The 18546-nt window shown below is 45.0% G+C and overlaps 1 protein-coding gene across 1 annotated transcript in view; it reads left to right on the top strand.

Annotated features, from left to right (window-relative positions):
* The first annotated feature begins 1095 nt into the window (after nt 1-1095).
* LOC309548606 (uncharacterized protein C1orf232) overlaps nt 1096-18546 on the top strand; it is a 29883-nt gene continuing 12432 nt past the window's right edge. Inside the window, exons 1-3 of the mRNA XM_082248580.1 lie at nt 1096-1125; nt 1621-1703; nt 3634-3714. Of these exons, the coding sequence (XP_082104706.1) occupies nt 1101-1125; nt 1621-1703; nt 3634-3714 (189 nt within the window). The 5' untranslated portion in view covers nt 1096-1100. The remainder of the gene's footprint in view (nt 1126-1620; nt 1704-3633; nt 3715-18546) is intronic.

Below are 18546 nucleotides of genomic sequence, written 5' to 3'. Positions count from 1 at the left end.
AGTAAATATGACATTTACTGGCCCCTTCCTTTCCTGAATGAACACAGTGAGCGATCTGTACCAATCACGCCTGTGTCCATTCATTGCTGAAGCATAGTAAACTGTGTTTACTATGCTTCAGTTTGTGAATGAGCAGGAAGCCTCAGAGTGCTCCCTATTCATTCATCTGTGCAGCTGAGGCTACAGAGAAAGGGACTGATAAATCTATGTCCTCAGTCACTTTCGGATGGGGGCCCCATCAGGTAGGCTGTATGGGGCCCTGTGATTTCTAACAGCAGCCTTGCCGCTGATACCTGTCTGGCATCCGATCTGACAAGATCCACTGAAAACAGACGGATGGCGATACGTTTGCCATCCGTCCAGCGGGTCTGATTGGATGGGATCGGATGAAAACAAACATCCATTTTCATGTGATCTCCCCATAGAGGAGAGCGGGACTCTGACAGGTCCGTCTCTGCACAGTGCACAGAGACAGACCTGTCATCCTCCTGCTCAGTGGGGATCAGCTAGCGGAGTCCGTGAAAACAGATCGGCCCGTGTAAAAGGGGCCTTAAATTAAATTAGGCTACTATTAGAGCATCTCAGAAATCTTCACATAGGTTTACACTTGTTTGTAAACGCATTAGCAGATGTTATCCATTAAGGCTCGGTTTCCGCTAGTGTGACTTGCAGTGCGACTTGACACATGTCAAGTCGCACAGCAAGTCAAAACCCATTGTTTTCAATGGGGCCCGTTTCCACTGCCGCGGCTTCAGTTGCGGCGACTTCAAAAGTAGATCGTGCACTACTTTTGAGCCGTCTTCAGTGCGACTTCCCTCTATATATGAGGGACAAGTTTCACTGAAGCCGCAGTTTACTTTCGCTACGAAGTCGTGCTAGAAGTAGCACGACTTCGTAGCCGCACTAGTGGAAACCGAGCCTAAAAAACAGGCTGTATCATACAAGGAGATGTTGTGTCCTTTAGCACGGAACTATTGTAAATGATTGCACCACATGTTGATGACAGATGTATAACTGGGCAATGCCAAGTAACAGGTGTTTGCTGGTGTTAAATAGGGACTCACTGATGACAAACATAAAACAGATACATGGATGAGTCAATGAGATGTAAAAAGGCCGCAGCAGGTACATACTGTTGTCAGATAAACAACATTCACACTCACTTGCAATGCAGGGGATCTGCTAACATACACAAAGCATTTGTCTGTAATTTACTTCCTAGTCATACATAAGTTTAGTCCCTAGCCTTTTACATGCTGCCTATTAAATTTCTTCTGTATGAAGATCTTCCTGCAACTTTAATGAGGTCACAAGACCCATGTGTGTCAGAGCCAATTAGGCCAAAGAGCCGTGTACCTGAGATGGTCTGCGTATTGTGAGATGCTCTGCACACACAAATTATTGTAGCACAGCGTTAGACACTTGTCTAATGTTGAAGAAGGATTACACATTAGGAGACCTGGTGCATATTTCAAGACGGCAGCTCAATGCTCTAATCTAGGTAACCCAGAGTGGGAACCTTTTTGCCATTTTACCCCGGCTGTGCTACAAAAAGCTTTGCAACGCTGAACCACACATAGGCAGCCCAAACAGTCGCTTCTCCGTCAATTGCTGTTTCAGGCACCATGAGTCTCTGGAAGGTATATAAAGCAAAAGTTTTACAAACATTTGGTACAGAACAAGATGGAGAAACACTTGAAGAGGTAAGCACAGCGTGCACTTAAGCCAAGTATCTTGAAGTAGATACAGTAAGAATTAGAGAAGAACATATATGACTAATTCATTAATTTGCATGAATTTGTATTTATTTAAAGCATGCAAAGAACATTAATGTGGCTAAAAATTGTAACAATATTCAGCCAAAGCAAAAAAACTTGAATTGGTTTGCTAGTTAGTCTATGTCTAACTACATTAATACTATTGTATTAGTTGCCCTATACTGATGAAAGGCAAAAAATAGGATAATAAGCAGTTTTGCACCACAGAGTATGTTGGTAACTAAATTTTATGGTGGAGTTTGTGGGCACTGGTAAATAAAGCTGGCCATACATTATACATTTTTCTTGTTCAATTTCCTTTAGATTTACCTTCAACTATGTAGTGCAAGGGCCTACCTGATTGTATACTAATTGTATACCTGATTGTATACAAGTTAAAAGTGTTCAGGTTTGACCTCATATTATATGGTTTCGGTAAATCTAAAGTAAAAGTGTGCAAAAAATGTTTATAATGTATGGCCAGGCTTAGTCTTGGTTGTTACACAAATGGCAAAGAATAAACTGCAAAGCGCAATAAACCATTTTTATATTATACAAGAAAATTGTATAATACATGTCCAGCATTAGTCTTGGCTGTTATACATTTTTGAAATTGGCAAGAAATAAACTGCAAAGCGCATTAAACCATAGCAATACACATAATATATTTATCTGGAAACTGGTTGCTATGACTTGTTGCATACGATGATAGTAGCATTAGCTCTAATTGAACAATTCAGTTGAAGGAGGTTTAAAAAAATGTTTTTTTGGCACTTTGACCTGATTTGGTGGCTTTTAATGTTTTTTAGCTGGGGTAACTCAATATAGGCATATTCTATAAAATTCTTATGTTTTCTTTTTTTTTTCCATATGATTTATTTAAGTTTTTTTATAGAAGATACAACAATATCGGACATCAGGTATCGTAATTGGTAACATGCAATGTACATTCAAGAAGTCCGAATAAACAATAAAAACAAAATTTTGTAAAAAGAAAAAACTAGGAGAGGAGTAATCAGGGGAGAGGGGAGATACAACAAAAATATTCCTATTATATAAACACTTATTAGATTATGTCTATTCCGCAAATTAGGCATTAGGTGAAGGTCAATGACCAAATCTACCATTCCACCCCAGATGAGAATAAACTGTGACAGAGTAGAGGCCATCAACCACACCGTTATAAAGCATTATGTTTCTAACGATTTGCGTTGAGGTTTTTGGGAAATATATACATTGATGTAGAACCATGAAACAAAGAAAATTGTAACAGAAGAAGGAACCAGGGATCCGATGACCACCTCGGCCATTATAGATCAAAATAGGTGGTTGAAACAGGTAGGCTGTTACCTGGTGTGTCAAAGGGTGGATTATAATGTTGCACTGTGACCCAAATTGAGAAATGAGCCACCAAATCAGTGTAGCAACCTATGGAATTGTGGGCAAAATTCTTATATTTTCATGTAGATTAATTTTAATATATTTTCCAACTTAATAAAAACTATGTGTATTGCAATAATATATTGGTAAAAACAGGACCTCTAATTGTTTTTTTTAAACTGTTCTTACAGTGGGAAAGTATTTTTTGACCGGGAGACAGTCTTTGCTGTGAAGCTGGTATGGTAAAGAAGCTGAAGATGCAGTGGTTTAATGATTGGCCGTATTGGGAGCCTTTTATATGCCCCATTATGTACATTGAGCATTGCACTCCTGAGAAAAACTAGTGTTAAGTGTTATTGTCCTCTCTTTAATATCAGATAGATGCTTAATAGTTTTTATTTAATTAATTTTATTTAATTACTCAATTTAGAGAAAACTCTGGTATCTTGGAGCTTACAGATGTAAAACAAGGTTATATTTGTATTGTTTATTACAGAGCAACACTTCAGAGGTACTTGAAACTGAAAACCAGGAAGATGAAGAAGATGGGCTAAATATGTCACAGCTCGCAAGAAAGGTACAAATTTCAGTACAGACTCATAAAAAGAAACATTTTGTATAAGTTCATGTGTGCAGGTATAAGGCACAGGGCTGTTCCAGCTAATTTTGCAGGCAAGTTTATGTGATTTGCATTAACTTTACCACAAAGTTCCCTTACCCATATAGATCAGATGACTTTCAGCTAGAAAAGCTTTACTTTGTGAAGTGAGGTAGAAGTAAGAAAAAACTCAATTTTAGGCGCCACTCATACAACACTTTCCTATGTCTGTTGGAATATTTGTCCTTTTTTATCACAGTTTCCAGTTTCATGTCAGAAAAAAATAGTAGGGGATGATTTCTGAAGGAAAACAAATATTAACTTAAAGACAGTTGGCAAGACTGGGAATGCTCATCCTCTTTCCCCACTGTTCCACATTGTGAGTGCTGTCCTATGACAGTAAAAACATTGAACTGTGTTTAGTGTTCATTGGGTGCGTAATGACATGATGACATGTCTATGGAGATAGTGGGGAATTTTGTGCCCAGGGACCTTCTAGACCAGCCCATGAAAGTGAGGGTGTCCCGGTAATTTCTTTCAAGGCAAAGACAAAAAAGGTTTAAATAGAGACTTCAAGAAAACAACAAGAGAAGGGCGCACCGACCTTGTGCATTACCACTTAAAAGTTTATTAAAATCAAAGAAGGGTAGCGTACAATATACTCACAAACGTAGCATATGAACAAGCATATAGGAAATGGGCACCGCTCGCTTCCAGGACACTTCTCTACTGCTGGATAGCATGATGGTGTCCTCAAAACCTGATGTCGCTTACGCGTTTCGAGGGAGGACCCTCTTCCTCAGAGCCAAAATCGCCACTGACCCACCATGCACTCCTAGGAAGTTATATAGACCCTCCTGAATTCGCTCCTTGATTCTCAAGTACCCACCGATGTCAGGGAAATCCTCACCCAGCAGCATCCAAGGCTCCCTTGTGAGTACCTTTTCCTATGGGCTTCTGTGGTGCACTGATGCACCGTGCACACATTTGGATGTGAGTATGCAGCATTCATACTGCAAAAGTAAAAATAAACTTTTAAGTGGTAATGCACAAGGTCGGTGCGCCCTTCTCTTGTTGTTTTCTTGTAGTGCCTTTTGGATACCCTTGGTCCTGAGGGGGGGCAGCAAGACCACTTCTTTTGTGTCATAAAACTGCCTCAAAGATTCCCCTTCCCGCATACCACTTGAGCGCAGGAGAGATATTGTTGTTTTTTTAAATAGAGACTTGTCAAACCTTGATAACCAGTACAGGCAGTCCCTGAGTTCCAAACATCCACCTTACATGCAACTCATACTTACAAATGGAGAGAGACAACAGGAAGTAAGAGGAAGTCTACCCCTAGGAAGGGAAATTCACCCCTGTAAGAGTTATCAACTGAAGTTTTATAACCAATCCTTGTTTCCACATCAACCCAAATTTTTCAAATTCACAATTGTCACTGAGACAGAAAGTAAAGTGAAATCCTCTGAACAGGGGCACAGACAGCAAAACAAATATCACAGGGGGTGTTAACTCTTCCTTATGCTGTCAAAAAACTAACTTTTTTTTTTTTTTTGGAGGAGTTACATTTAGAAATGTACATGTTCTAACTTACATACAAATTCAACTTAGGAAACAAACCTATAGAACCTATCTATAAAATTCCACTAAAAAGAGAAGTTTAGGAATAGAGGCATAGGTCTGGAATAAAACAACTACACAAACCTAGAAACCTAGGGGTGAACAAGCAGATTAGTATTCATTGATAATACTGGACTGAACTATTAGTTCTGGACAGTGGTTCTGTTATGCCCCGTACACACGTGCAGATTGTTGGCCGACCGATCGGCCGTCTTTTGTCCCCGGGCTGTCGTGTCCGCTGAAAAGTGCAAAAGACTGCACACAAATTTTGTCCGCCGACTACAGCCAACTGCAGAAGTGATGTCATGTGATGGTTAACTTTCCGTGTGCTTTTTCTTTTCTGAGCATGCTCAGTCTTGCAAATCTGCTGTCTGTCGGCCGAATTCTGTATTGACTGGCGAACAATCGGCCGCTCTGGTGTCGGCATACAAAAATTTTAATGCTTGCACGACAGATTATTTTCGGCCGAAAGTGCGCTGTCGGCTGTCGGAAGCATCATACTAACAAGCCTACAATCGGCCGATCGTTCGGCGGCCGAATCTTTTCGGCCGACAATCTGCACGTGTGTACAAGGCATTAGTCTTTTGTGCCAAACACTGATGGAACATATGGACTATTCTTATTGTTTTTTCACATGCAAGATGAAAAGAAAATGAATTAATTAATGGTTTAGTGACTAGAAAGCAGGTTATTAAAATGTTGGAAAGAAAGACTTGTACTCCTCCATAAGATGTGGAAGTAAATCAACTGCTATGAGTGGGAAGTACACAATGATTTTGACTAAAGTTATGTGCCCCAGAGATTGATGCAAGCCATTGGGACACCAGTGGGGATATTGCTAAAATCATGGAATCCATACAAACTACTTGAGGCAGATCAATTGGTTGAGAGTTTTCATATTTAGGATCAGCAAAATCTTTCACAAAGACTTTCTTAACATAAAAATGTTTGAATAATTTCCAACACTCTCAGACTGGACTGGTACCAACTGTTTCCTACGCAGGGGTTGCCAGGAAAGTATTAACACTGTGATAATCTAATCCTACCACCTAGGTAGCTGAATGCCATGAAATTAAACACAGTCTCTTGCTGATCAGCCTCCTGTTGAAGGACATTTTTTACCACTACGGGAGAAGAGTACCCAAGACATTCTCCCACAGGAGGGATACAACCTTCCAGCCATCTTAGGAATGTTAAAAAATTGCCAGTCCTCCTCTTTCCTTTTTTTTTTTGTACTCTGTATATATTTTCCCCTCGATCCTAACCTTTGCCTATTGAGTATCATACTGCAACACCAATATAAAGGAAACTCAAAACTTTTCCTGCATTTTGATTTCCGAAAATGTATATTTTAGGAATCACCTTTTGTTAGATTTGCTGCTCACTAAATGTAACACATGACCAAACTTTCTTTTTTATTAATATATATGCTACTTTTGCATGTTTATTTTTTAAAAGCTGCATATGTAAATCCTAACTGGGTAACAAGTTGCTAAAGCCTTGTGTATCAATTGCCATTTTTTCCCCTAAAGTACTGCATTCACTGTTTTTTCACCCTTTTTTTGGATCTCAGTGCAATCAGTGCTGATCTCCTCCAGTCACTTCTTGTATTCATGTGCTTACTTCAGCATTGACTGCACATCATTGCTTTGGGCTGACTTCCTAAAAGTGACAATGGTGAACCACACAATGTTTGTTGGCATGACCTCTAGCAGTCTCTATGAGGAACACATGTGACAGGGTGACAGCACAGTAGTACAATTAAGAGAAAAGTACTGAACAATGACACTCTGTACCTGCAAGTGCATGGACTAGTACAGCCCTCAAAATGTCCACTCTCCTGCTCACAGGCAAATGGAAATAAAGCTGAGGGAGAGTGTGGAGCCGCATTGGAGGGGGGCAGGCAGAGTTGAACAGGAGCCGATTCTCCTCCCAGCCTCCGCCCCAGTCTCTGATGCCCCATAAAAAGGCTGCACCGCTTCTGCCAACAGTAATCGGCCAGGGATCTGTGGAGAAGAGAAAAGGAGGAGAGCCGGCCAGATCACACAGAGAGGGGAAATCCTTCTGTGACACAGCTTGGATCTAAAAATGCCAGCTGCTGTCAAACAGAGTCCCGCCTCCTGGACTTTGTTAAAAATAACAAATATGTTATACTTACCTGCTCTGTGTAGTGGTTTTGAATAGAGCAGCCCAGATCCTCCTCTTCCCGGGTCTCTCTTCAGCTCTCCTAGCCCCTCTCTCCTGCCGAGTGCCCACACAGCAAGCAGCTTGCACCCGAGCCGAGCCAAAGCTCTGTGTGTCCATTCAGACATGGAGCCCCGGCTAGGCCCTGCCCCCTCTCTCTTCTCATTGGCTCACTTACTTTGATGGACAGCAGTGGGAGCCAATGGCACTTCATTGCTGTCTCAGCCAATGAGGAGGAGAGTCCCGGGCAGCGGAGTCTCTTTTGCAACATCACTGGATAGAGATGGCTCTCAGGAAAGTATTGTTGCTTAGGGGGGCTGCTGCACACAGAAGTTTTTTTATCTTAATGCATAGAATGCATTAAAGGAGATGTACAGCCAAAGCTCATTTGGCTGTAAATCTCCTATGTATCACAGGAGTGGAGTTCGTTATGCGCTCTTGTGACCCATTTTCAGCAGAGAGCGAGCTAAAGTCCGCTCTCTTCTGACGTCGCAGAAGTCGGTTTAGGCACCGCCTCTTCATGGCCACGGAGTCGGGATCCGCCAGGTGCCTGGACCAACACCCCACTCATCCTCTCAGCTAGCCTCTGAGAGCCTGAGCTGGCCGCTCTCCGTCCCTCCACAGCCCACGGCTCCAATGAGCGAGGAGGGGGCAGACCAGAGAGCTGCTGACTGTCAGTCAGCAGCTCTCTGCTTGTGGAGCTGTCAGAACTGAGCGATCAGCAGTGTTTGATCACTCGGTTCTCAGTTCAGAGGCACCAGAGGACAGATGCAGCATCGAACCGATGCTGCATCCACCTAGGTAAGTATAATTAGGGGAAAAAACTGAATCCCATAGATCTCCTTCAAGATAAAAAAAAACCTTCTGTCTTTACTATCCTTTAACATAATTAATAAAAACTATATAAAACCTAAGACCCAAACAGAGGATGAATCCTTCTGGAGAAACTAGCCATACAGCTATCAGGAGACTGACATTGACTTGACAACACCTATTAATAATAATAATAATAATAATAGAAATACATATAGATGATTGGGTTTATGAAAAAAATGTAAATGTTAATCTTAGCTTATTATAATTTGTCAGGTTAACAAAGGAAGATTTTTTTAAATCTTTTCTTACTCTAAAGTCTTACACATTAGCTTGCAATTCAGGCATCCAAAGTCACCCGAGTTGCTGCCTGTCAATTGCTTCAGTTCACACACTGTTTTGCACACTGTTTTCCCAGCTTTTGAAAATTTAAGTGAGTTCAAACAGTTGACAAAGTGTGAATATTCAGACTTTACAGGACCTCTGACCCCCTTAGGTGCCCTGCTCAAAATTATTTAAAACGAAATAAGAAAACAAATAGAAATATTTCATAGGCAAGTATGCACAACCGCAACAGCCATATGATGTATACATTACCTCTATAATAATTCTAGTATCTTTACATCCATTTTTGAGTAGTATACTTACCAAAATGATACTGACATTTACCACTTGCTGACCAGCTGCTGTGTATATACTGCGGCAAATTGGTGTTATTGCGCGAAATGATGCACCTGTAGGTTGTTTCGTTCAATAGCCACTAGATGGTGCCATCGCACCGCCGGAGGCATGATCGTGTCGTGATTGGCTAGCGGGGAAGTCAATCAACAGGGCCAGCAGACTGGTTTGTCCGCCGGTCTCTTGCGATCATCCCCGGGAGAGGCAAAAAGGCAATCTGCCTATGCAGGAGCTGACTGGCAACTTTTGGCCCAGGGGGCAAGTACAAACCAGAGGCCCATGGTGCCTCTTCCCACTCTCCCTCTTCCTGGCCTACTCCTGACCCCCATTCCAGGCTGAAGTTCCACTCCAGGTACTCTCTACTCACTGGCCAAATCCAGGTTCCTGACCTGGCTACCAGGGTGGAGCTGGGACAGCTCAGTCGGGGCTGCCTGGGGGAGGAGAGTCTCCAGTGGGGCATTAAACCGGCCTCAGCTCAGACACAGTTTACACCATCCATGTTAGGGGGGTGGTCTGCGCTCTGTTCTTGTCTTCATCCAGCACTCAGTAGGTCAGCGGTGGGGACTTTTTACTTTTCTTCACCAGGAATCCTTTAGGCATGTCTGTGGCAGAAGTGGTGCAACCTTTTTTACGAGGCATCAGAACGGCCCAGGGGGCAATTGCCCCCCTGCTCCCTGGCTTAGTCCTCCCCTGTGCCTATGTAAACAAGGCAGGTCGCTGTTCTGCAAGGGGACAAGATGGAGATCTTGTGTTCCTGCTAAGCAGGAACCCAGATCTCTGTCTTCCCCCAATCAGTTAGTAAGCACTCCCTTTTGACACACTTAACCCTTTGATTGTCGCTGATGTTACCCCTTCCCTGCCAGTGTCATTAGTACAGGAACAGTACATTTTGTTTAGCACTGATCACTGTATTGGTGTCACTTGTCCCAAAAAGTGTCAAAAGTGTCAGTTAGGTGTCCAATTTATCCACCCCAATGTCGCAGTTCTGCTAAAAATCACTGATCGCTGCCATTATTTGTGTAGCAGTGTTTCCAGCATCAGTGCTGGATATGGGTCTGCCATGGTTACCGTTAACACCAACAGCACATTTAAGCTTGTTGCCCAAGTGTGAGATCTGAGACAATCAACAGTCCGGCATCTTTGGTTTTTAGTTTTATTGTAGGAACTTGGATAAGAGAAGGGAATGAGTGGGATACTCCTCTGGCTCAACTAGTTACAGAATTGTCTTAGCGCCGGCTGAATGACGACCAACGCTTACTGGCGCTTGTAAATCTGACTTGCTGTCTGTGAACTGAAACTTGACTTCTGATGCTTCCTCACAGCTCAAAAGTCCTGTACACTGCTCCCTGTAGTCTTCTCTGACTAAGGTAGCCACTAGCAATGATGCTGCAACACTTAACACTTTACACTTCAGGGCCCAACCGCTGGCACCCCCTTTACTCTTCAGGATAATCTCTGGCACCCCCTTTACTATGTTCCTGTACCGGCTAGCTAACTCCTGGATCCCTTTGACCTTCTCTAGAGTTGTCCCCTCTGCTAGGCAGACCCACAGGGGCAGTTTGCAGTACTCACGACTCAGAATGCTTTCCTGAAACTCGACCCCAACGCTCCACTGGTCCTCAGCACACCTGGATCCTTCTCTGCAGCTCAGCTCAGCCCTGAATCTACTCAGGCCAGCCGCCTGGGACACCTGATTCTTCCTGATTCTTCCTGACAAGAGGAGACCTCCCCCCTGGGACTCTGCTTCCCACCAAAGACACCCTGTCATGTGCTCCCCACAGACTTATATCCTCTCCCAGAGTGCTGTGTGGCAGAATCTGCCCTTCAAGGATGGATACAAGCCCTGGTGTGCTATTGGTCAGGTTTCCTCCACTGCCCAATGAGAGCCCTCATTGGGATACAGTGGGGAGACTCCCCAACACAACAGGCACACCTGGGAACACATGCCAGCCTAGCTGAAAACATGGCCCTGCTGATAAGCAGACAAGGCCCCACTATATTTTACCTAGCACCTACCTTGGAGGGTACTACACTCGTAAAAAAAATAAAAATTCCATAAAAATATTGCATCGTTTGTAGAAGCTAAACATTTTGCACAAACCAATCAATATACACTTATTGGGATTTTTTTTTTTTTTTATTTTACCAAAAACATGTAGCAGAATACATATTGGCCTAAACTGATGAAAAAAATATATTTTTTAAATTTCTTTATTGGCAATGTTTTATAGCAGAAAGTAAAAAATATATATCTTTTTTCAGAATTGTCTGTCTTTTTTTGTTCATAGTGCAGAAAATAAAAACCGCAGAGGTGATCAAATACCACCAACTTCTAGATTGTAAGCTCTAACGAGCAGGGCTCTCTAGTTCCTCCTGTTTTGAATTGTATTGTACCTATATTGTCTTCCCTCACATTGTAAAGCGCTGCGCAAACTGTTGGCGCTATATAAATCCTGTATAATAATAATAATAATTTGTGGGGAAAAAAAAGGACATACTTTTTATTTGTGTACATCATTGCATGGCCGCGCAATTGTCAGTTAAAATACCGCAGTGCTGTATCGCAAAAAATGGCCTGGTCATTAAGGGGGTAAAACCTTCCAGTCCAAAAGTGGTTAAAGTGTAGCTTTAGCCAGAAAAATGGAAAATTGATATCAAATACTTACCGTAATTTTCCTTTCCTGATGGACTCCATGGCAGCATACGTTCGGGTAGGCTCCGCCTCCTCTCCTACCTCATAGGACCCCACTCCCATAAATCTTTGCTCCCTTTCAGCATCAGTGTTCTGTAAATAGCCTACTCAGGAATTCGGAGGGGACTCCTGCTGCCATGGAGTCCATCAGGAAAGGAAAATTAAGGTAAGTATTTGATATCAATTTTCCGTTTTCCTGACAGACTCCATGGCAGCATACGTTCGGGAAATAACTCGCTATACACTCCCGGGTGGGAAGATGCTGAACAAAGAAAACTTTAATTGGCACTGTCAACTGACAAAACTTGAACGCCAAAGTTAACTGAAGATAAAGCAGCAGGTTCAACACAGTAATGTGTAAGAAAGGTATTCACAGATGACCAAGCAGCTGCTTTGCAGATCACATTAGGCGCGACGTGTTTAGACACTGCCCAGGATGTAGCAATGCTTCTGGTAGAATGAGCTGTAATCGCCTCTGGAGGAGCCAAGCCTTTTGCTCTATATGCCCATTGTATAGCCTGGACAATCCATGCAGCCACCGCTCTTGAAGAAGCACGCATTCCTTTCTTATTCCCATGGAGAAGAACAAACAGGAAATCCGATTGACGGAAGGAGGATGTGGCTTCTAAGTATTTACTCAAAGTGTCACCCACATCTAAAGGATGGACTAAGGATTCTTCATTTGTTCTGAAGGTGGGCAGAACTATCTCAGAATTTTCGTGGAAGACAGATGTTACTTTAGGGTTTGACCCCAACATAGGGATTAGGACCACTCTGTCCTGAAAGAAGGTCAGAAAAGGCTCTTTGCAGCCCAAATTGTGTATCTCCGAGACCCTTTTAGCAGAAGTGATAGCCACCAGAAATACCGTCTTCAACGTAAGCTCCCTGATGGACATGGAAGCAACCTCTTTTGAAGCAAAGAAGTCTAGGACCAACAGAAGATCCCATTTCGGGAATCTAGGTTTCCTCTGAGGCCTGAGCCTGACTGCGCCCTTAAAAAACTGTTGGATCAGTTGATGTCTTGCCCACTGAATTCCGGTGAAAGCTGAGATGGCAGAAACTTGCACTCGGAGAGAACTAACCGAGAGGGACAGATCTAAACCAGACTGCAAGAAACTCAAGATTTGTTGAATGGTAGGCGCACCTGCCGGACCCAAACCCTGGACTTGATGACTCAAAAACCTTGCCCAGATTCTCTCATACACTCTGTTGGTACCAGCTCTTCTTGAGCTCATAAGAGTGGGAATCACTTCTTCTGGACATCTGAATGCCTCCAGCCTCTCCCTCTCAAGAACCAGACCTTGAGGTGTAGACGCGCAGGGCATAGATGTAGAGTAGGCCCCTGCGATAGAAGGTCTGGCCTGAGAGGCAGAGGGATTGGATCCCTGAAGCTGAGAAGGGACAGCAGAGGAAACCAAGGCCTGTTGGGCCAGAAGGGAATTATCGCAATGACCTCTACTTCCTCCATCTTCAGTCTCCGAAGGAATTGGAGTACTATAGGCACCGGTGGAAAGGCATAGGCAACCTGGAAGTTCCATATGTCCGTGAGGGCATCCACTCCGAAGGCTCGAGGATCCCTGAACCTCGTATAATACTTTCAAAGTTTTTTGTTGTGTGGACTCGCAAAGAGATCCACCTCCGGTGAGACTCCCAGAGACAGAACCCAATTGAACACCTCCTGATGGAGGAACCACTCGTTGTTGTCCAATTGAAATCTGGACAGGAAGTCTGCTTCCGTATTCAGCACCCCCGTAACAAAGACCGCTGGGAGGTTGGCCAGGTGTTGCTGGGCCCAAGACATTATTGGATCTGTTTCCTGGAGAAGAGTCATGCTGCGGGTTCCACCCTGCCTCTTGACGTATGCCACTGCCGTGGTGTTGTCCATCCTGAGTAACACTGAGGCCCCTTGAGTCAGATGGTGAAAAGCCTGGAGGGCTTTGAAGGCGGCTCGTAGATCTAGGATGTTGGACACCACTCCGTGACTGGAGAAGTTCCACCTGCCTTGTGCCACTTCTGACCGGCAGTGAGCTCCCCAGCCGGTACTGCTGGCGTCGGAGGTTATCGTCACCCAGGAAATTGGAGCAATTGAGTGGCAGTTGGTTAGGTTCGCACGGCGTAACCACCAAGGAAGACACCCTTTCATGAATGGTGTTAGATAAATAATCTGAGACAGGTTCTCTGTCGTCCACTGATGGAGAAACCCCTTCTGAAAGGGCCTCAGCCTCCACGGAGCCCACTTCACCATGGGCGAGGTAGCCACTAGAGTCCCTACCACCTTTAGACACTGACAAGCAGTGAGATGGGTGGCAGCGAGAGCGAGAGCCACCCTGCTCTGGACTACAGGAATTTTCTCTGGTAGAGATATGGTGCAATTCAACGTGTTGAACAGTGCTCCGAGAAATACCAGGGACTGCGTGGGCACCAGATGGCTCTTCTCCAAATTGAGAATCCACCCGAACTCCTGAAGAGTAAGGATCACCTGCTCCAGATGTATCAGTAACTGGGCCCTGTCCTGGGACAGAAGAAGGAGATCGTCCAGGTAATGATGTAATCTGATACCTCTGGTTCTGATGAGAGCCACGATTGCCAACAACGTCTTGGAGAAGGTGCGAGGCGAAGTCGAGAGCCCAAAGGGAAGACATGTAAATTGCATGTGGACATGATTGACAGCAAACCGGAGGAATTGATGATACTCTTTTGCCACTGGAACGTGGAAGTACGCATCTTTTAGGTCTATTGATGCCAACCAATCTCCTGGGAGAACCGAATGTTGTATTGTAATTAGGGACTCCATCTTGAACCTCTCTCGACGAATAGATCTGTTTAGATAAGTGAGATCTATTACCGGGCGCCATGTGCCGTTCTTTTTCTGAACGAGGAAGAGAGGTGAATACACTCCCTGACCCCTTTCCTCTTCGGGAACTAGTACTACAGCTCGTTGATCCAGTAGGGTATCCACATAACTGAGAAGAACCTTCTTCTTTTCTGCTGTAGGAGGAAGGGAAGTTGCAATGAACCTGGGCTTGGGAACGTTGTTGAACGCCCAGGAGTGCCCTCGGGACACAACATTTAGAACCCAGGGATCCTGGATCGAGGCCGCCCAGACGTCCCGAAATTGGAGCAACCTGGCCCCTACCGGAACCGACTGGACGGGCCCAACCTCAAAAGGATTTGGTGGCCTCCCGGTCACCTGACGAAGGGCCCTTAGGACCTTTCTGAAAAGAGGACTGTCTTGACTTCCAGCTTCTCCCATAGGATTTCCCTGGTCTGTAGCTGCGCTCTTCCCTAGAGCGATTAGCATTTTGTCTCCTTGGGAAAGAGCGCTTCTGAGCGCTTGGGCGTTTGTCCTGAGGAAGGAACCCAGATTTTCCGCCCGTGGCTATGGCTGCATCTAGTTTATTCCCAAAGAGGGAAGAACCCTCAAAGGGAATCCTACACCAAGCCTGTTTAGAGGCAGCATCAGCAACCCAAGGCCGAAGCCAAAGGGCACGTTTGGCCGTAACGGAGGCCAGCATAACCCGGGCCAAGAGGCGAATGGTGTCCAAAGAAGCCTCCCCCAAGAAGCCCGCAACCATCTTCAGCTCCTGAATAGGAGAACTTTGGAGCACTTCCTCCGAAACTCCTCCAAGAGTATCTTCGAGGGCATTAACCCAAACCTCCATGGCCTTGGAAATTGTAGCCAAAGCCATTGCTGGCTTACAGGCCATGCCAGCTGATAGGTATGCTCACTTAAGATCAGCGTCAATCCTCCGATCCAAAGGATCTCTAAATGATGCTGTATCCTCCATTGGGAGAGTGACGTGTTTCGCCAGACGCATCACTGCGGCATCCACACTAGGAGATGACTCCAAATATTTCACCTTTTCTTGTTTAAAAGGATAGAGCTTCGATACTTTAGTGGTCATGGAATTTTTCCTTTCCACTTTGCTCCACTCTTCAGACATTATGTCTTCCAGTTCCTCTAGAAATGGGAAATTCAAGCGCTCTTTGCATAATTGCTTGAAATATTTCTTCTGCTTAGGAGAAGAGACAGCAGGATCCTCCCAATCAAGGGCCTCTCTTACCGCTTTAACTAACGAAGATACGAGGGCAAACTCGAATCCAGTACCGGAGTCATCCGAATCGGAATCGGACTCTGACGGGAGAATAGATGGATGGCTGGGTTGGGAAGACTCAAACGGATCCTGAACCGACAAATCTCTGTCAGGAGAGCGTGACGGACCTGCAGAAGTGCTTGGCTTATGCAACTCAGCAAGAGAGTCCTTTAAAACTCTACGCACCACCTCCTCAATATGTTGGTCCGTTTTTTCCCTTTCACCCGTAGCTTGGGTATAACAGGGTTTGCACAAGGAGGAACCATCTGGTATTAGGGTACGGCAACCCCAGCATTTTTTCCCCTGCGGGCGTTCTGAGCTGCCATGGTGCGAGGAAGACTGGCCCTCACGTCCCCTGCCATGAGAGGAGCTGCGCTTAGATTTAGATGAGGAGCGCTGGTGCTGCGTATTTGAATGACTGTCTTCGCTGCGTGTGCGGGGCTGTTGATTAGACCTAAGGGAGCTGAGACAGACACATACAGGCAAGCCATAAGAAAAGATGAAAGAGACACAAGGCATAAAACTGTCAGAACCAGCACATACCTAGAAAGAGCAGGCTGGCCACTAGGGGGCGGCGATGATTCCATAGCTGGAGAAATCTCAATGGTGCAACAAGGTAGGGATAAGTAATCTAATAGGAAGAGGATATAACCATCAGTCCCATTACCTAAACACAAGACCCCCAGGAGAAGGAATCTTCTTACCTTAACCACAGGACCGGAGTCTGGGGGAGGCTACCGATATACCGACCTTCCCACCAGCTCCGGTCTGATCGCAGGCTTAAATAGAGCGCCGGACCGCGACGCGCCGTATTGAGCAACCGCGCGTGACGTCAACCGCACTACTGCGCATGCGCAATGATTCCAATACTCGGCGGTGTACTGCGCATGCCCAGACGCGCCGGACAACCCGGAAGTAGCGGAAAGGACCGTGGCGGCGGCCATGAAGCACCGCAAGTAAGTTTAAACCGAAAAACTTAGCAACACTAGAGCGATAACCGATAAGAAAACACCCTAGACACGAGCATAGATAAAAAGGGCAATATACAAGGAAGATAAGCATGAAAATGAGGAAAAAGAAATGGTCCCATATAAGGGCTTACCACCCTCCGATAGCATAACCGAGTCCAGGAGACACAACACCGGCTTGTGTCTTCAGGCAATAAAGGGCCTCCCGCAGCAGCAGGGCTCTCTCGGTCAAACCACATAGCTCCAGCTAAGGGTCTCTTCCATTGCCCCCTCCATACCCCGCTAAGAGCCAGGGCTTATCGGAGACTCCGAAACTCAGTCTGCCACCGATATACAGGACCAGATAGTAGGAACATCAGACATATGTATGAGGAGGACGAAAAAGGAACACTGATGCTGAAAGGGAGCAAAGATTTATGGGAGTGGGGTCCTATGAGGTAGGAGAGGAGGCGGAGCCTACCCGAACGTATGCTGCCATGGAGTCTGTCAGGAAATGTATTCTTGATAGATCCCTTAAGGCTGGCCCCTTTTGCAGGTATAGCTTTGTAAAACATTAAAAATCCAGTAATACACTGTCTCACCCTGCTCTGCACATGCTCAGTTGCTCTCTTTTTTTCGACAATGCCGAATTTGTAGAGGACGATCTGCTGACAGCCTAAGATTAAAGCAGAACTAAACCCATCAATTTAACAGTTTAAAAAAAAAACTGTTACATTCCCAGCATGCCAGGATGTAAATGCTGTCACATTTGCTTGTGTTCGCAACCAAACTGTCAAACCATCAAATGGCTGGAGTCATAACTCATCACATGTGCGGCATCATGGCAGTTGGGGGCAGCTTCCTTGGCTGAAAAGGATAAGAGGGCTTAGTTCTGTTTTAAATGCTGTTCAGGACTCTGGGCTTCAACAAAATGGCAGCCTCCGGCAAGAAGAAACAGGAGCAATGCTGGAAGCAATTTACAGCACACGCTAATTTTGGTTGCATAATTATAAATGTGGAATGTATGTTCCTTCCTAAAGAACTTTATTTTTTTTATCAATTGTTACGAGTAGAGTTTTGTTTGAAAGTTTGGCTACTTCGCGCTAAGCCACATTTGTCAAACACAGGGCCGACAGGCCAAATCTAGGTCTCCAGGCCACTTCATGTGGTCCTCGCACTCAGGGCTTTTCTCAGCTGGAGCCCTCCGCTCACCACTGTCACTTGTAAACAAATAGGCCTTCTGTGGAATAGCTTTCCTCTCGGCGTCTCTCACAGATCCCTGCCTGCCCTGCACTCACATTGGAGACAAGAGAAATGCAAGTGCGGTGTGGGATGAGGCCTTATGTGGTAAGCTGCACTGTGATCACCATCTGTGCTCAGGTGCACAAATGCCAACCAATGATCTCCCTACAGGTGAGAGAAAGGCGAAGCTGCCTACACTGCCAGGAGGTACTAGAGCCGGGCTAGGTAGGTGAGATGAGAGGAAACTTTTGGGGAGGGGTAGAGATGAGGCCTGTCGAAGGAGATGTTTGCAGAGGAGGGGGATGCTGTAGACAACAGGGCTTGAGGAGAGGTGGAAGTGAGATTTGGACAGCTGAACCCTGCACACTGTGCACAGCACACCCCTAAACCCTGCACTCTGTATGTAGTGCACTCCTAAACCCTGCAGTCTGTACACAGCGCACCACTAAACTCTGTACGTCACACATAATGTACTCATAGAGTTTATTGCCCCTTTTAGATTCCCCCACTGCCAGTGCAATTTGGCCACACCCACTATTAG

Source organism: Pelophylax lessonae, assembly GCF_965119305.1.
Source record: "Pelophylax lessonae genome assembly, chromosome: 2".
NCBI classification, from domain to species: domain Eukaryota; kingdom Metazoa; phylum Chordata; class Amphibia; order Anura; family Ranidae; genus Pelophylax; species Pelophylax lessonae.
Note: the sequence above shows the minus strand (reverse complement) of the source record. Positions and strands in the feature narration are given on the sequence as shown.